The sequence below is a fragment of the Sardina pilchardus genome, chromosome 9 (genome assembly GCF_963854185.1).
Source record: "Sardina pilchardus chromosome 9, fSarPil1.1, whole genome shotgun sequence".
NCBI classification, from domain to species: domain Eukaryota; kingdom Metazoa; phylum Chordata; class Actinopteri; order Clupeiformes; family Clupeidae; genus Sardina; species Sardina pilchardus.
Window position 1 is genome coordinate 24411140 of NC_085002.1, and position 19898 is coordinate 24431037.

The 19898-nt window shown below is 43.7% G+C and overlaps 1 protein-coding gene across 3 annotated transcripts in view; it reads right to left on the reverse strand.

Annotated features, from left to right (window-relative positions):
* kcnab2a (potassium voltage-gated channel subfamily A regulatory beta subunit 2a) overlaps positions 1-19898 on the reverse strand; it is a 139602-nt gene that overhangs the window by 81786 nt on the left and 37918 nt on the right. For 2 of the 3 annotated variants that reach the window (XM_062544354.1, XM_062544355.1), the window contains exons 2-3: positions 7304-7578; positions 412-453 (exon numbers count right to left, since the gene is read on the reverse strand). In XM_062544354.1, the coding sequence (XP_062400338.1) occupies positions 412-453; positions 7304-7380 (119 nt within the window). In that variant the 5' untranslated portion in view covers positions 7381-7578. The remainder of the gene's footprint in view (positions 1-411; positions 454-7303; positions 7579-19898) is intronic. The other variant, XM_062544358.1, reaches the window with a different exon arrangement.

The window sequence follows — 19898 nt, forward strand, 5'->3', positions numbered from 1 at the left end:
CAGGTTTATAAACAGGCTCTGACGTGTTAGCATGTCATTGAGACAATGGTTTGGTTGCAGTGTTTCATGAACATATAAACCTGATATGTGGTTCAGAAAACATGTAACACAGCAGGTATATGGACTCATCCACCATAGCCCACACAGAGCCGCTGATTTGGTCTAAATTGACCAAAGTGGAATTACTCATGTTGGCAACTGCAGAGAGTGAAACACCATTTATGAACTTACCATGATCCCAAAATTACCATACGTCCATACTTTTACAGGGGTTTGCAGGTTTCACTCAACACAGACAAGTGTTTTTTTGGTTCATGCACACACTGACACACACACACACACACACACACACACACACACACACACACACACACACACACAGCAGGCAGGGAGCAGAAAGCAGAGCGGTACCTGTAGAACTGCAGTTGGCGTTTAGGACTCCCATAGCGCGCACTGCGGTCAGCAGAACGAAAGAGGGGGGGGGGGGGGAGAGAGAGAAGAAGGGAGAACAGAGGGAGGGAGGGGTGAGAGAGAAGAGGAGAGCGAGGGGGAAGAGAGAGAGAGAGAGGGAGGGAGAACAGAGGGAGGGGGAGAGAGAAGAGGAGAGGGAGGGGGGGAGAGAGAGAGAAGAAGGGAGAACAGAGGGAAGGAGGGATAGAGAGAAAGGAAAGGGAGCGATGGATGGAGAGAGACATACAAGGAAAGAGAAAGGGGAAAGCTCTGTGAGTACTTCGCACAACACATGAACAAACGGAGCAAACACTACTCACAGAGAAGACTACATCTGTGTAGTGTTCTCTATGCAGGTTAATGTGTACTACTGAGAGGGAGAAACACTGGAACCCATTAGAAACACAGCACACACATACACATACACACACACACACACACTATACATAACTTATACACTTAACATATAACAGATAAGTGACATAACACACACATATATATTATATACACATACTGTACAGTATGTACAACAGATACACAGCACACACACACACTGTATATACAACAGTTAAGTTATACAACACGCACATACTGTTTACACACACACACACACACACACAAACACACACTGCACATACATACAGTATCAGGGCGTCTATAGGTATAAACAAGTTCAATTTAAGGCTTCTGAAGACCTTTTAGTAGTACGTCTAAATTCAATTTAAGACCAAACTTATGATGGAAATACAAATGTGGAAATATACAGTGGTCTTTCCAAGTAAACACACTGATGCCATTTCAAAATGAACAGTACAGTAGAATGACGATAATCGGTAAGTGGCTATCAACCATCGGGGGAATTGCTGTGATGTTTTACACCATCAAATGCTGCACAGTAAACAAATGGGATCTGACCTAACCACAGACCAGCGCATACTGGAAATGTTTATTCCAACTGGCAAAACAGATTGCCTACATTTTGCGGTAGACTTTAGTGCAAGTCAAGAGTCTCTGTTCATTCAGACAGAGAGAACTAGATCACTCAATGAACTAGAGCATGTGCTTACGGTATAGTCACGGTAAATGGTGCCATTAACTATGAACATGGTCACAAGGCACTGGCAAAAGATTAGCTGTGTCATATCGCACTTTGCAAGGTTTTGGAACACTTTTACCTCACAGCGCTTGTGACGTCTAGTGACTCAGAGTCAGAGTTTTGCTCCGAGAGGAGAGACAGTTTGAATACATCTCCAGTGTCTTGAATTTTGCCTTGGGGATCAATAATGTATCTATCTATGTATCTATGTATCTATTTATGTATGTATGTATCTATCTATCTATCTATATATCTATCTATCTATCATCAGTGTATGCTAATAATGAAGTAACAAAACAAACATAACTGTCCTGATGATTGGCTAGCCAACTTACTTTGCTGGCTAAGCTATGCAACCAATGTGTTGTTAGAGGTATAAATCACAAGCTTCATCACGATCCGCTGCAATCTGAATGAGATAGTCAATATGAAATGCTAGTACACTCACAAGTTTGTGTGAGACTGAGATTGTGTGAGATTGAATCTAACAACCGTGACACAACTCATATTTTGAAACCTCAGGCAAAACTTTGCAACAGCCCTCAACAATCAATTCACACCATTGATCTTCACCTCTTTTCTGCAGCAATCCTCAATGCTTTCGTCTTGTTACAAATCTGGCTTTTAGACTACAGTTGTCATGCCTGTCTGTCAGGAAAATCTTTTTGCAGTAAGTTCCACTTTAAATTGAACTCTTGCACACTGAACTTTCTTGGTGTGAACTAGAGCATTCTGTGTCTGCAGACTTAAGTGTCGGTGGTCAAGGGTCAATTTATGTCTACAGCAACTTGTAAGCACACATATTACAATGATAATAATGTTTTCCATCACACTGTCCCAAAAGCGTCATTGTGCCATGCATGGCAGACTTGAAATGACTGAAACATATTGAGCACATTCTGTTTAGCTATGATGCTCAGCACATTCTGATGCTTTTGGGACAACAGGCCTGATCTGGTCCACAGTGCCCGATGTTTGGGGCTAATATGGCACCGAACAGAATCTCTGGCTAGCAAAACAAACCCCTACTGCACGCGCGCACGCACGCACGCACGCACGCACGCACGCACGCACGCACGCACACACAAAATCAGAGCGGAGTGCTGAGCATCTGTTGTTTTCTGGAGATGATAAGAGCTGCTCAGATGCATATCCTGTGGCTGGGGCAGCTCAGGACATGGCCCTGATCTGGGCCAGTTCTGTTCAGGAGTCGTGCGGTCCAATAATATCTATTACTCATCTGTCTGAGTGGAGACAGGAGTCTGAGAAAGATATACAATCTTACAGGAGACTTGAACCCAGTCATCATCAACATCACTGGCATCGCATCACCAGAAATGGGCTCCTTCAACATCACCATCCTTGGTCCATTATTTATTTTTACATCTGATTCAATTTTTTCATTTTTACATCTAATTCAATATAATCTATAAATAAATAAATAAATACATTAATTAATTAATTAATAAACTAAACAATGTAAAGAGGACTCCAAAAAGACAAACACAGATAAACTGACCACACTCGCTACACAGCATGAGTGAGAGTGACCACTGAATCTCTACCGAGCACCCATGTTCCTGTGAAGCCTATAGCTCCCCCTGCTGGTGAAAGGCGAGAGAGCAGGTCAGGGGAGGGCAGATGAGTTGAGGAAGCAGAGAAGGCGAACCACTAGAAGCAGTGTCCATCATCAGCGGCAGCGATGGTATTAGGGGTTTGGTTTGTTTAACTTCCTAGAAGAGTGCAGTGAGTCAGAGTGGATGACATGTCTCTGAGCCCTACAGCCCTGGCTCTACAACCAGGAACAAGCTGACTCATTGATGAATAAGTCAGTGAACACAAACACACACAGACACACACACACAGACACACACAGACACACACACACACACACACACACACACAGACACACACACACACACACACACACACACACACACACAGACACACACACACACACACAGACACACACAGACAGGCACACACACACACACACACACACACACACACCAACCCAGAATTGGGCATCCAAAATATTACATCATCTATCCTATTCCCTGAGTCTCATTTCATTTTTCCACTAAGAGCCAATTAGCCTGAACTGAACGTTTAGATCAGTAGGATTTTCTAGAACGGAACACACCTAGCTAATAATGTTCATCTTCTCAGAGTTAACAGCCCTCCATAATTGACTGATAATGGGATAATTAGGTGTCGACTCGCCACCAACGTCATAAATTTGATGTCACAAACGCAAATTTCCGAATGTGCGCCATCTTGGGAGTACCTAATAAATCTCTCTCCGGGTCCAACGGTTTTCGGACTCACTCGTTTTTCTCCATAGACAGTAAAATAAACCAATTGTTTTCCACTACACTGAGTAGCCTTTATGAAAATGGGCATCTTACCTCTCACTTGTTGCCTCAACCTAATCAAATCCTATTTTTCGCGGAAGCCTGGACATTAATATACTGTATCATCTGGCTGCATCATAGACTGTATATATATACAGTCTATGGGCTGCACAGCTACAGTAATTACTTGCGATTTTGTTTTACAAATGCTAAAACGGAGGTGATGTTGACAAAGCCTACAAGTTGCAAAAACTGTCTGGCTGCGCTAGTACCGTAAACATCTTTTCATGAAAAAAAGCTGTTGGACCCGTGACGTCGGACTTAAGAACAGAATAGCGAAAGGTTTAAACACACCTGGCAAAGGAAACAAACAAGCTCACAGAGAGCCTTTCTTGCAACTAGTCTCTTATTTGCTCCCCTGGTAAAGCTGACACAACGGAGACAATAAGGGGGAAAAAACAATCTTGAAGAGAAGCAAATTTATTCTGAGAAACAAACAGACCCTAAAATACTAGATTAAACTCTATTGTCATTGTGCAGAGTACAAGTACAAAGATAACGAAATGCAGTTTGTCCAACCAAGTTTGTCACAATTCCAGTTGATCAATAGCCTGGCTAGGCTAGTTGATTAGAACCTTTCATTGCAAAAACGGCCATTTTCAACCAAGTACCTAGTTCACATAGCCATTCACTGACTTATTTAAATGTACTGTTTTATTTAAAATATATATTTTTTTTGTTTTGTTTTTATTTTGTGTATTCCCTTGTCTTTCCCATGATGGAAATTGACTAGTGGATCTAACCTCTGTCTAACCTACAATATACCTGAAAAAAACTAATTCATGAACTACTGATTAAAGTTCACAGACACTCTGAGTAACTTAAATAAGTAGAATATAAATGGAAAAATGCTTCTTTTACATTTTATATATAAGATTTTCTAGGGGTGCCAATAATTGTAGGCAATGTGCTTTTGTTAAAAAATATATATATTTATTTATTTATTTACAAAATATTCATTTTCCTTAGTAGATTTGCTTCCCTTCAAGGCTGGGTTTTTTTTAGTCAACTTTACCAGGGGTGCCAATAATTGTGGAGGGCATTGTACCCTCCAAATGTGTTTGGTTTGATTATGGAGTAAAGTTACATACATGTTGAACTTCTACAAATACTGGTACTTTTCCAGTGTCAGGTGTGCAATCTTGGATAAGCAGATCCACCCATCCTGACAGGTTTATGTGCACAAATCACAGAGAGCCTAAATGTTAGCCATAAAGTATAATCTCCTGCTACAGCCTAATTACTAGAGATGTAATACAATGTAATTTCAACATAACTGTTTTCCGAAGGCTGTCCAAAACCCTTGACTTGCCCAAGACTATTGACTTGAAGGGTGGGAGACAAAGGAAGTGGTAAACCTGTGGGTAGTACACCTGTGGGTGAGGTGGGTTTGATTTGGCTCCATAAAAGGTTTTATCTTCAGCAGTGCATGTACAAAACTATGGTTATTGACATAAGGAGCAGAAAGTGTTGTTCATCCTCTAGCCTCAGAGGTCAATTCGGTTCTCAAGTCCGACGTCACGGGCCCAACAGCTTTGCGCAGCCAGACGGTTTTTGCAACTTTGTCATCATCACCTCCATTTTAGCGATGATAAAACAAAGTCGCTAAACTTTAACAGAGTAATAACTGTAGCTGTGCAGCCAGATGATATATTCAAGGTTAATGTCCAGGATTCCGCGAAAAATAGGACTTGATTAGGTTGAGGCAACAGGTCAGAATTAAGATGACAATTTTCTTAAAGGCTACTCAGAATAGAGGACATTTTTTGTTTTATTTTAATAGAGTGAATCTGAAAGCCGTTAAACCCGGAGAGGGATTTATTATCCCATTATTCCTGTACATCATCACTTAAAAACCGAATACATCAGGAGAGGGCAGCCCCTGAGGAATAAGGGAGAATCTTTTTCCCCTGGCACATTATCACACCACAGGTGATCTGATCTGGCCCATATTCGGGCCAGATCAGGACCCGGGCACAGACTGCTTTGCTATCTGGTGCTGCCAGAGTCTCTGGGTTGGCCTGAGGAGAATTGTATGAGTGTGTGCGCGTATGTTGAGAGACAGAGACACATCTGTAGGGACCTTATGACCTACACACCTGTTCATGCAAACACACACACAAACATTTACGTAATCACGCACACACACACACTCGCCCTCAATCACACAGCAGCTCTGTGGAGGCTGCAGGAGCCCCTCAGGGGATTAGAGTGAGACTAACAGGAGGGAACACACTGGGCCTCTGGGCTCCTCTCTCTCAGAACAAGATCACAGCAACACCTCCAGAAGCACCAACGTTGGCTGTCTGGCACTTTGCTGAAAATGTATTCCTGCTATCACTGTGATCCTGGCTGGTGAAAGTCCAAATGAATGTACTGCAATGAACTGTAGGCTAGACTATTTTGGGGAAATACATTACTCACAAAAAGTCAGGGACATTCGGCTTCCGAGTAAAATTTCAGGATGAACCTAAAATCCACTATAACCTTTACAGGTGAACTTGATGGGACCTTCTCTAAACTTTTGACTGCGCACGTACAGTACTGTACGTCCAACAGTTCAATGTTTCAATACTTTCTGTACTGAAACATTACATTTGACCCGAAAGACAGATATCCCAACGTTTTGTGTGCAGTGAGTGTATAACTTCATGTACAAACTGAAGTCCAGATTAAAAAAAAAAAAAAAAACATACTATAAAATATGATTACAGAAGGTAAGGTTAGGATTCGAAGACAGGACACATTGTTAAAGTCAGTGCTGTGGCATCAATACATGACCAAATATGTCCATGTAAAATCACCAAGTGAGAAATACAGGAAAGCAATAGAGAGGAACTGACCACACAGAAAAGTACAACTTATAAAATCAGACTTCAGACTCCAAAGCAGCTTAAATCACCATCCAAACACGGTGGAAAAAACACCAATGGCTACTGAAATCAGTGTGTCTACAAGCGTAGCACTGACACTTGGATGTTGACATGACATGTCCAAAACCTCTATAGTGTGCACATGTGCAGACCTTGGAACATGTGCACACACAAACATACTTGCACACAAACACGCACACAGAAATACATGCAGCACAACACACAAACCCAGGTTTATGCATGTATACTGTACATGTGCATACCTCCATGTGCACGCATAGATGAATATGCATGCACACACACACACACACACACACACACACACACACACACACACACACACACACACACACACACACACACACACACACACACACACACACACACACACACACACACACACACACACACACACACACACACACACACACACACACACACACAAACACACACACCCAGGCGGTGCTCACCTGTAGATCATTCCCGGCGAGCCGGTCTGTCGGAGCGAGAGGCGTGCGGGGGAGTCAGTGGTGGACTCGGGATACATGGAGGCGCAGGAGTGGGGGGGCACAGACGGCCAGCCGATGGAGGAGGGGACAGGGTCTCACTCTCTCTCTCTCTCTCTCACACACACACACACTCTCTCTCTCTCGCTCTCTCTCTCTCTCTCACACTCACTCACTCACTCACTCACGCACTCACTTGCTCCGAGCCAATGAGGAGGCTGACTTCCACCTCACAGGGCCTGAGAAAAAACAACACACACAAACACACAGACAAACAGGAAAACAGATGTTAAGTATGCATGTCCATCTCTTGACACATACAATATAGAGTTCTCATACAACTCAACACCCTGTGATTAAAACACAATTAATCAACACATTATGACAACTCAAATATTTGAACCTCTCAATAACGGAAACACATACATACACACATACATATGCACACAAAAACATTCCGATCTATCTATCTATCTATCTACACACACACACACACACACACACACACACACACACACACACACACACACACACACACTTCTGCTCCAATACTTCATATTCATGGGTTTCATCAGGTCCCTTTCCACAGGTGAGTTAATCAAGCACCATTCAGTCTGTATTCATAATCTAGGTGCTTGATTTTATACACCTGTTTAAAAGGGACCTGATGAAACGCATGAATATTTACACTTTGGCTAATCATGGACTCAACAACCTCTCTAGCAGTGATGAAGAGACAAACGTCTAAGAAAGGAAGCCATTAAAAGCAGACTGCAGTGTCCATTGCAAATAAGCACAGGAGACTGTGGGTCCGGCAGGTCACCACTAGATGGTACTGTTCCCTCAGCATTGCCTCAGAGGACCCAGTCAGACTTGAGTACAGAGAAAGAGAGAGAGAGAGGGAGTGTGTATGTATGTATGTATGTAAGTAAGTGTGTGTGTGTGTGTGTGTGTGTGTGTGTGTGTGTGTGTGTGTGTGTGTGTGTGTGTGTGTGCGCGCATGTGTGTTTGTCACGCATTCTTGTGCATGATGCTCTGCCACCTGGGTTTGTTTGAATGTTTTTGTGTTCTCTACGCCAGAGGTGGATGCAGAGCGAGCTGTGGTGAAACACAGATGACTTCAACAGCAGTGCCCAGGATGGTGAATGACCCTTGACCTTGTTTGGATGGTGTGTGTGTGTGTGTGTGTGTGTGTGTGTGTGTGTGTGTGTACACGCTTTTCTGCTCCAGATGTAGCCGTTGAACCAGCTGTGGTGCGAACGTACTGTATGACCGCCCCACACACCTGATGCAGCGCTGTAGCCGAGACCCCTGGTGTTCCAACATCGGTGGACGCAAACCCGGAACCCGGAACTCGGAGCTCGGAACTCCGAGATGGTCCGCACATCCATCACAGCATGCACTAGTAGTAAAGCTTCCCCCGACTACAGGAACACACTACAGAACCACTACAGAACTGAAATAGTTCCCTAGATATAAGGCAAATGGTTCCTTTTGGATCTACCTGACCAGTACTCAAGGGAGAACCCTGAACAGAGCCTCCTCTCTCCTCAGCTGGAGCTCTGACTGACTTCAGTATCAGAGCACCGTGCGGATGATGCCAATGATCTAATCTCTGCAGATAGGCATCACACTCCCTGCAATGCAGCAGTCAAATCTGGGTGGGACTGAAACACACACACACACACACACACATACACACACACACACACTCTCTCTCTCTCTCTCTCAAATTCAAATTCAAATTCAAAGGGTGCTTTATTAGCATGACTGTTTGTTACAGCGTTGCCAAAGCTACAGTAATCAATATCACAAAGAAAAGAAAATATAAGTGCATTATGCAATGCATACACATATGAGTGCAAAATAAACAGTAGTGGAAATGTGTGTATGTATGTGCGTGTGTGCGTGTGTGTGTGCGTGCGTGCCTGTGTGTGTGTGCGCACGTGTGAGAACATATGTTTTTTGTGCATATGTTTTTCTTACTGTTTACTGTCCCTCAGGTTATGACATTTCAGGACGTACTGTGCGGCCAGGGCAGCAGAGGGCCCTTCACCAAGAATTATGGCTAGTTTTTCGTTGTCTAAAATGTCTTCAAAATTTGGTATACTTTGTTTTAAGTTTGTGAAAAACGTTTGTCTTAAATTTTCATATTTTTTGCAGTGGAGGAGAAAGTGCTCCTCTGTCTCAACCTTCTCTGCCTGACAGTGACCACATATCCTTTGTTCTTTTGGCAGCCAGGTTTTCCTGTGCCTGCCTGTTTCTATAGCTAGATTGTGGTCACTGAGCCTGTATTTGGTCAGGACTTGCCTCTGCTTCATATCTCTGACAGAGATGAGATACTCTGCCAATTCATATTCTCTGTTTAGGATCAGATAGGTATTCATTCTACTTTGGTTGGCAATTTGGTTTGTCCAATGATCTAAATATTCTTCTTTTACTTGATTCATTATTTTGTTGACTCTGATTGGTGTTTGGGAAGCAGCGCTGGACTGAGCTTGGTGTTTATTAATTGTTGTTATTGGGTTAGTTAACTTCAGTACCAGCTGGCTCAGAGGACACTTTTCAGGGTTCATTTCTTGGGTTTTCAATGCCTCAAAATGGAGGGAGTTCTTGGGACTGTTGTTCAGGTGCATCCAAAATTTCAAGCTTCTTTTCTGAATTGGTAATGCCAATGGAAAACGGCCTAATTCTGCCCTACATGCATTGTTGGGTGTTTTTGTTTGAACTTTTAGCATTGATCGGCAGAATTCTGCATGTAGGGCTTCAATTGGATGCTTGTCCCACTTTGTGTAGTTGTGCATGCTGAGTGGACCCCAAACCTCGCTTCCATATAGCGCAATAGGCAGGATTATGCTGTCAAATATTTTGCTCCAAACTGTAATTGGGATGTTTATTTTGTGGAATTTTCTCTTTATTGCATAGAATGCCCTTCGGGCTTTTTCTTTTAGTGCATTCACTGCCATGCTGAAACTGCCTGATGCAGTAATTACTAGACCAAGGTAAGGGTACTGCATTGTGTGCTCTAGGACGGTGCTGCCTAGGCTGAAACTGTATCTGTGTTCCTGACACCTGGGCTTTTTTTGGAAGATCATAACTTTGGTCTTCATTGGATTTACTGTCAGCGCCCATGACTGACAGTACTGCTCCAGCAGATCAAGGAGCTGTTGCAGTCCCTGTTGTGAGGGCGACAGAAGCACCAAGTCATCAGCAAAAAGCAGGAATTTGACCTCCGTTTCTTGAAGTTTGAGCCCAGGAGCTGTAGACTGTTCCAACTGCACCGCTAATTCGTTGATGTAAATATTGAATAAAGTTGGACTCAGACTACAGCCCTGCCTCACTCCTCTATTTTGTGTGAAAAAGTCGGTTCGTTTTTGTCCAATTTTTATACTGCATTTACAATTTGAGTACATTGATTTAATTAGATCAAATGTTTTACCCCCTACACCATTTTGCAAAAGTTGGTAGTATAATCCATCATGCCAAATCGAGTCGAAAGCTTTTTTGAAGTCTACAAAGCAAGCAAATATCTTTCCATTTTTTTTGTCTTTTACATGTTTATTGATTAGGGTGTGCAGGGTGTAAATGTGATCTGTTGTACGGCAATTTTTAAGAAATCCAATTTGATTTTTACTAAGGGTATTGTGTTCGTTAAGGAAGGTTTGAATCCTGTCATTCAAAATACAATTAAATAACTTCCCCAGATTACTGTTCACACAGATACCTCTGTAGTTATTTGGGTCCAATTTGTTACCACTTTTATAGATTGGAGTAATAATCCCTTGATTCCAGGTGTCAGGAAAGCAGCCAGAACTGAGAACGAGATTGAAAAGTTTGAGCACAGCTTTTTGTAATGAGGGGGTGCTGTATTTTAGCATTTCAGTTCTGATGCTGTCAGGACCGCATGCCTTTTTGGATTTTAGTGATTTTAGTTTGTGTGCCAATTCTTCTATTGAGATGGGGTAATCAAGGGGGTTTTGGTTGTTTTTAATAATAGATTCTAAATTTTGAAGTTTTTCTTTTATGTGGTTCTGGTTTGGGTTTAACTGTCCAGATGGTATTTCACTGTACAGATTTTTGAAGTGCTCAATCCATGTTGTTTCATTTTGAATAGGTAGGGCTGATTTTTGTGATTTGGCTGTGCTCAAATTTTTCCACATCTCCCAGAACTGATTATTGTTGATGGAGTCTTCAATTTGGTGTAGAATTTGGTCGGCATGATTTATTCTTTTTCTATTAATTGTGTGTTTGTAGTTTTTCAATGTTTCACAATATTTCATTCTGAGGTCTGTGTCATCAGGCTGACGGTGTTTTTGGTTTGATAGCTGTCTCAGCTGTTTTCGAATACTTTGGCATTCGGAGTCAAACCAATCCTGATCTTGATTTTTCTTTTTCTGATGGGTTTTCCTTACTAATTCAGCCTTGTGTGCTGACAGTTGAAAAATCATGTTCAACTCTTTCACAGCCGTATCTATACCAGTTGCATTATTGGTGAACTTTTTGTTAGTAAAATTATTAATATGTCCAGCTAATTCTGGTGAGTTTAGTGCCTGTGTAAATTTTTCTGAGCTGGTTGGTGTCCATCTGTAGGTCAGATTAAGTTTATACAGCTTATTGGACTCTGCATTTGTGTTTCTAGATTCAGGAATCGTTTTCAAAAATACATTAATTTGATTATGGTCAGAAAGAGCAGTTTGCTGCCTGACAGTGAATGCCTCTGACAGTGAATGCCTCTCTCTCTCTGACAGTGAATGCCTCTCTCTCTCTCTCACACATACACACACACACACACACACACACACACACACACACACACACCTGACAATAACAGCTGGGGGAAAGTGACAGACACTAACGTACATGAAAGACTGGCACCTCAGGCTAAATCAGGAGAAGAGTCAGTCACACACTGTACGACATGTCAGTTTAACATTTGGGTCTCCATTATACACTTACTATATTTACATACATTAAAATATGAATGTGCATTACATGTATAATGGACTAGGGGGTCGTAGAGTCAGCGCCCCCCCAGGTGGGTCCCAGGTTCACATCTAGTCCTCCTCAAATAAAAAGAAGTGTAAACTAGATTAAGTCTAAGTTATTATTATTATAATTATTATTATTTTTATTAACATCATTATTATTATTAAGAGGATGCCATCATCCACACCAACAGAAGAGCAGTAAGTTATGTGTATTTACTGGCCTTCCTTGCTGCGCCATTTGAGCGACTGGAATGGACCAGTCCAATACACAACTAGCACCTGCTTCAGGACTGCTTGTGTGTGTGTGTGTGTGTGTGTGTGTGTGTGTGTGTGTGTGTGTCGTATCACCACGGCGACAGATGGTGCCTAGGTCCTGTTTCCACCGCTCCTGTGAGCCGCCGGCCTCGCTAGGCACCAGTCCATCACCCTCTTCCTGACCACTCGCTCTCCGACACGCCCCGAGAACTCAAAATGCTACAGTGACCAGAGTGTGAAGAGGACGCACAGTACACAGTCATGTATGACGGTCGATCGAGCCATACTGCACTGTAAGTAGGGCAACCTTTATTAAGAGAGAGATGAATATGGAATGAAAGCGCTTCGTCTCTAGACACGTAACATCACTGTTTATCGTTCATAACGTGCTATTAGGGTTTTTGGGTCACGTCCCGTTATGTGGCCTCCTGTGGACGCCTGGGCCAAGAAAGACTCCAGCAACATGCTGAGAGAATGAGAGGAGCACAACCATCAACTGACATAGAGAGAGAGGGAGAGAGGGAGGAGCACACCCATCAACTGACAGAGAGAGAGAGAGAGAGAGAGAGAGAGAGAAAAGGAGACTAATACCGAGAAACGGACAGAGATAATGAGTGAGGATGAGTGAGGATGAGAGAGAGAGAGAGAGTGAGGAAGCGAGGGAGGGAGAGGGAGAGGGAGAGACAGAGAGAGAGACAGAGAGAGAGAGCACTGGAACATAGGGGATGGATGTGTGAATTGTAATGTGTGGACGTGTGACGCTGTGACACTTGTAATGGTGTACTGTACAGTATCAACAGCCTGCACCACTGCACTCTACCACAGCTCAGCAGGTGTGAAGCGCATGGGCTCCACCACACGCAAACACACACACACACACACACACACACGCAAACACACATACAAAGAAAAAAAACAAAAAAAAAACAGAAACAGACAGGCACTGACAACACTCATACCCCCAAACACACACCAATGTAAGCACACTGACTCCAACACACTAACACCCTAAGACTCTCTCTCTCTCTCTCTCTCTCTCTCTCTCTCTCTCTCTCTCTCTCTCTCTCTCTCTCTCTCTCTCTCTCTCTCTCTCTCTCTCTCTCTCTCTCTCTCTCTCTCTCTCTCTCTCTCTCTCTCTCTCTCTTTCTCTCTCTCTCTCTCTCTCTCGCACACACACACACACACACAAGCCGTTTACTGACTGCACAGATAGCCGGCGATGCACGGGCTTTTAGCCGGCTAGTCCCGATTGTACTCACTGATAGCCGGCTAATCGCCGAGGTGATTTACGCTGCCAATTGTCCTCCCCTGAGGGTACACATATTCCCGGGGCGACTGCAGTGAGCATGCGAGCCGGCTATGCGGCGGCTAGCTGAGACATGGGCGGAGCTGTCAACAACGAGAGTTGTGCACACACTGCTGAAAGACTTAAAATCAGCAAACAGCTGACTGACTGTATGCTGAGCACAGCTGTCAGATCATCATCATACTGTTCACATATTAACACTGGTCCTTGTGGTCCATCTAGCACACTGTTCTTTCAAATGTCAATTAAATCGCCAAACATCTCAGCATTTATTTATTAATTGCTAACATATTGGGAAAACATAGCCTATCCTGCTTTATCTACAGCCAGGATAAATTAGCTAGACCTTGGCTAGCTTGCTCAAATAACCATTGACAACGTATTTCGTTAAAGCATGTAGGCTAGGCCTATATCATACCCACCCTAAGGTTTAAGAAACATAACAACATTGTCCAATTTTAGTTTAATGCATTTTTCTGAATTGGAGAGGTCTCCTTATGAGGGTAGGCTCTGCATTTTAAATGGCTAATCGCTAATTAGCATCGTTGGTTTAAACTTTGCAGAGCTGTTTTGTTGTTATCACAAAAATACTGATTGTAACTGCTGTTAGGAAGACAGTTTGGAACCTGGCAGACGTGAGGCAGTGAAAGGTATGATGCATAGTCCAAGCGGAATGAGTGGAGAGTTGATATTGTGACGAGGCAAGAATTACTCTGTTAGGAAATGTTTATTACCAGATGAATATGAGGAATGACATTACATGGAAGTGGCCTGTTTAAGATCCCCGTGGCTATATCCCACAACATGGGTGGCATCCCGTAACATAAACCCCTTATCCCACAACACATCAGCTGACTAGTCTAGTACACCTATATAATGCGTAACCGTCAACTATCTTATGACAACAGGCTGCTTAACCATCTTAGCCGTAGGCTACATTTCCCCCTTGCATGAACGTAACACAAGCATATCCGAGCCGCGCTACAATATTGTGTCACATCGAGCTAGCAAGTCTAGCTAGCCACAAACAACAGTGCATACCAGACTGAACACTGCATAGGCTACTAATGACACTTTTTTTTACGGTCAGTGAATAGCACCGAGTGAAAATCAATGTTTGCTTTATATCTAGTGACAGTGGTGATGTCGTCAGTTTGGATAAGTAGAGTAAACTTGTCAGAAGATCTAGAAATATCAAACGGAGGAGCAGAGAACTTGACAGAGAGCTGCACCGCTGTTTTGAGAATGACAGTAGTCACGAGACTTCGACGCCTATGTTGTTGTACGTCACTGTTCAACTTCACACCCATTTCTTACATGTTTACGCCTACACCGAGGCGGCTTTGGAATATCGCGCCTCTTGTCCTCACTGACCTAGCCGGGGAATGGCCGGTTAAACCTAGCCGCGGATGAGGCGGCGTTCAGTCAGTTAACGGCTACACACACACACACACGACAGCAAAGGCACAGGAGTATGGCTCTCACTAGGCCATCCTGTCCTTGCTGTGCATTCTCTGCAACATGCCCAGTGCCTCATGCAGTATTCATGAGCAATGCCCACTGAATAGGACATTGCAGAGAGAGAGAGAGAGAGAGAGAAAGAGGGAGAGAGAGTGAAAAAGAGAGAGTGAGAGAGAGATACATTTTTAATCTATCTATTTTATTTAATATTTTTTGTAATGCAATTTCTACTGAGGGAAATCTGTTATTTTTATCATGCGAAACCTGCTCTGTGTTAAATATGTTCCCTTCCTTGATAGTTTTTGTTTGTTTTGGCTGGACATAGCTGACAGTTACTGTGACAGGAGGAAGAGGATGAGGACGAGGAGAGAGAACACAGGAAGAAAAAGTAGACAGATATAAGGAATATAAAAAGAGAGTGCATCGGGCAAGACAGAGGACAGGAGAAAAGGGTGAGATGACACAGGAGAGGAAGAGAGAGAGAGAGAGAGAGAGAGAGAGAGAGAGAAGGGAGGAATAGAGCGAGAGGAAAGAGGGGCAGAAAGAAAGGAGAAAGAGGTGAGATAAAACAGGATAGGGGGATAGAGAAAGGACAAAGGGGAAAGAGAGAGGAGAGAGCAATAGAAAGGGAGGATAGATATCAGTATCAGAGATAGAGAGAGGGAGAGAGAGAGAGAACAGGGGAGATAGGGAGAGGGCAAGTAGATGAGGACGAGGGAAAGATAAAACACTGAGAGGAGAGAGAGAGAGAGAGACAGAGAGAGAGAGAGGGGAAGAGAGAGAGAGAGAGAGAGAGACGGTGCCCAGAGAGAGAACACTTTACACAGCTAGCTACACTGCACTAACAGCAATGCAGGCAGCAGTGAGGAACTTAATCTAGCCATTAGGCCTACAACACACAAGTAATAAGGTTGGTATGACACACACACACACACACACACACACACACAAGCACGAAAACCCACTAAAGTCACAAGAGAAAAAGGACTGTAAAACTGGGTCTGGGCAGAAAGTGAAGCTGCTGCTGGTCTTCTTGAAAACACAGAAGTCAACAAGCGTGAATCGCTGAAGAGAGGAACTGGGAGAAGAGAAGAAAAGAGAAGAGAAGAGAAGAGAAGGGAGGAGGAACGGAGAGGAGAGGAGAGGAGAGGAGTGGAGTGTGTGAGTCAGACACAAGGGGTCAAGACGTGCGAAAACACACACAGACAGGAAAGAAAAGAAAAGTGTCACTGTTACAGTCAGCAGGCTGAAGTGAAAAAGAAAGAAGCGAGGTCAAGATGGAGAGGGCAGAGGGAGGGAGGATGAGACACAGGCAGAAAGAGAGATGAGAGAGAGAGAGAAAAAGAAGAAAGAGAAGCAAGAGTAAAGGACAAACCGAGAGACAGAGCGAGGGAGGGAGAGAGGAAGGGAGAAGGAGAAGTGGGAAAAGAGGAGTGAACTCTGTGAACTTTTAAAGCTCTTTAGCTTCAGTTCTTTAGCTTTAGCTAGTGCTAGCCCTCTGTATCAATGCAATTGTCAGCTGGACTGGACGCTGCTGGACGCTGCACATACGATGATGACGAGCTGCTCAGCAGGGACACTCACTTACTGTAGCACCGCTAATGGTGGGATGAGGCTAGAATGTAAAACACAACTGGAGTTTAGGATGACCGCAACATCCTACACATCCAGCAAGCCTCGGTGACAACCAACCAACTACAACCCACTATTCTATATGTCTGTGATAACCAACCAACTACAACCCACTATTCTATATGTCTGTGATAACCAACCAACTTCAACCCACTATTCTATGTCTGTGATAACCAACCAACTACAGCCCACACGTCTACTGTTTATACGGCAATACCGATCTATACTGTTCATCGTACTTCTGGTTGGACACTAACTGCATTCCGTTGTCTCTGTTCTCGTACTCTCGTAATAACAATAAAGCTGAATTGAACATAATCTAATCTAAAATGTAAACCCCACAGGCCTAGAAGGCATGGCCTGATGCTGCACTGACTGTTTGAAGTAGAAGGTGGCACCAACCCGGGCAGCTATGAAAATGAAAGCAGGAAGGAAGTGTAAAGAGGAGGATGAGGAAGGAAGCATCAGAAATAACCAGCGCAGTTCCACAGGCCACGCCACCACTCAAAAGATGAACTGGACTGTATTAGAACAGGGAAACAACTTCTACTGCAGAGACCCAACATGCACACACAGACACAAACAACCATCAGGTTGAGCTCACGTGCAGAGCAAAATAAGACCATAAAAACACCCAACCATGCAAGTTAACTGGAATGAATTGTCTTTACCAACATATGTCTACTCTTGCCCTTCTTGAGGGCACCACAGATGTTAGCGTCCACACGGGGTCTTGGGGGATATTTTCAGACTGGACCTCGTGCCGAAATCTTTTTGGGGAAAGCTGAATTATTTACCAGCCAAGGAGGGAGGTCGGCCAACGTGAGGGTGCCTCTCGTTGCAGTCATGGGGACAGAGGGGGTACTCAAACTCACACAGGCACCACGGTGGCCACCTCTCTCTCTCTCTCGCTCTCTCCCTCTCCCTCTCTCTTTGCCTCTCTATTTCACCACTCGTTAAACTCAGGGGGGAAAATGGCTGCAGTAATAGAGCCATCAGGCGTGTCGGCGTGGCAACACATCCTCCTCTCAGATCAAGGTGACTTTGTCCTCACCTCAATCAGCGCCTCTTTGTCGCACACACACACACATACACGCATGCACGTACGCACGCACACGCAAACACACAAAAATCCAAACTCACTCATTCAGACACACGGTCACACAGACACAATGACCCACACCCACACAGAGACACACACACACACAGTCACAGACATACACAGACACAATGACCCACACACACACAGAGACACACACACTCACACACGGTCACAAACACCATGGATGACAGCTAAAATGAGGTCTTTCCTTTTTCCTCCACTACTGAGACAGCCAGAGAGAGAATGATAGATGAAAAGAGCAATAAATGGAGGGAGAGAGAAAGGCAGAGGGAGGGAGAGAGAGAGAGAGAGGGGTGGGGGGAGGAAATGGAGAAAGGCATAGGGCAACAGAGAATAGAGAGAGCCAGACTAAGTGGACGCTTGACCGTCAGAGGTAAATACACAGACAGATCTCACGTGATAGAGATAGGGAGAGACAGAGGCGGAGAAGGAAGGAGAGAGGGAGTGGAAAGAGAAAGAGAGGAGGGAAGAGAAACCTCTAAATGTATCTGTTCTCTTAAACAGGGTCTGTGTGTTTCACTTCTCTGATGATAACCGCCAGTACAGCCAAAGCATCGCCACATCAAAGTGACCGCAATGCAATCTGTGTAAACTGGCAGTTTACCGGCCAGCGAGGTGGCTCGTCTGAGGTCAGGCTTGCGCTTGTTAATGAGCCGCATCTGATAAATTGCAGTAGTTAGTGTAGCGTAAACAGTTAAGATGTCTGGGCTTACAGCTGATGTAGAGGGAGATGTCTGAGTAGCAAAGTGCTAAATGCTGTTCACTCCTGGCCTGGCAGAAGAAGAGGAAATGTTACAGTCTTAGTTTCATACTTTATTTAAAGACATCCTGGAATGAGTTCTGTCATGTTACAAAAAAAAAAGTTCATTAAGAAATGAAGGCTTTAACAAAATGCCTCTCAAGGCAATGCATGCTGTTAAACACTACTAATCCTAATATTCCTTTCAATGCTGCAGCCTATGATTATTATCCATTAAACCTTTTGTCAAATTAAGTGACATGTTTCTTACATTCCCCTAGCTGTCTGACTGTCCCTAGCTGAGCAAAATGTGTGCATTTGGAAAAAAACCTGTTCCTGAACAATCCCATGCGTCTCTTTGAGGAGCACCAAAGTGGCAGGGACTAGTGCAAATCATGCACTATTCCAGCAAAGCTGCGTCAGGAAGGGACGGCTGTCATTATTTGGATTCTGTATTGTAATTTCCCAACTATTAGCTGTGGCTTATACATTGATTTTGCAAAATGTCTTCAGCTATGAGGCTATAAGGGGACAGTTAATATGGCATTAATATGGCTTTGTTTCTATAACTGCATAAGACACTGTCCAGCGGCTTATACACAATGCGGCTAATACACAGGATATTACTGCAGTCAAATATCAACACCCTTTTGCCAGGATCGAGGACTGCATCTTTATCTTAACTCTAAATCAAAACAAACCGAACCCAGCTGTTTGTCAAAACGGTCAAACCTGAAACATAAAATAGCCAACGTAAATGTCGCTGTATAAATGATTCAGAGACCTCAAATTAAAGAATTAAAAATCAATTAAAAAGCTAAATTTAAAAAAAGTCACAGGTTGAGCCTGCGCTAATCCACACAGTGTGTGCGGAGTTGTAATCGGCTGCCAGGGCTGCTCCTGTCTGGCTCCTGTGGTTCTGAGGCAGGCTGGGATTAGGGAAGTTAAAGGAGATTACACAAGGTATACGGGACGCAACGCAGCGCAACGCAGCGCAGTGCAGGCCTGTCTGTCTGTCTGTCACACAGCACGGGACGGGATCGGGGCATCAGCTG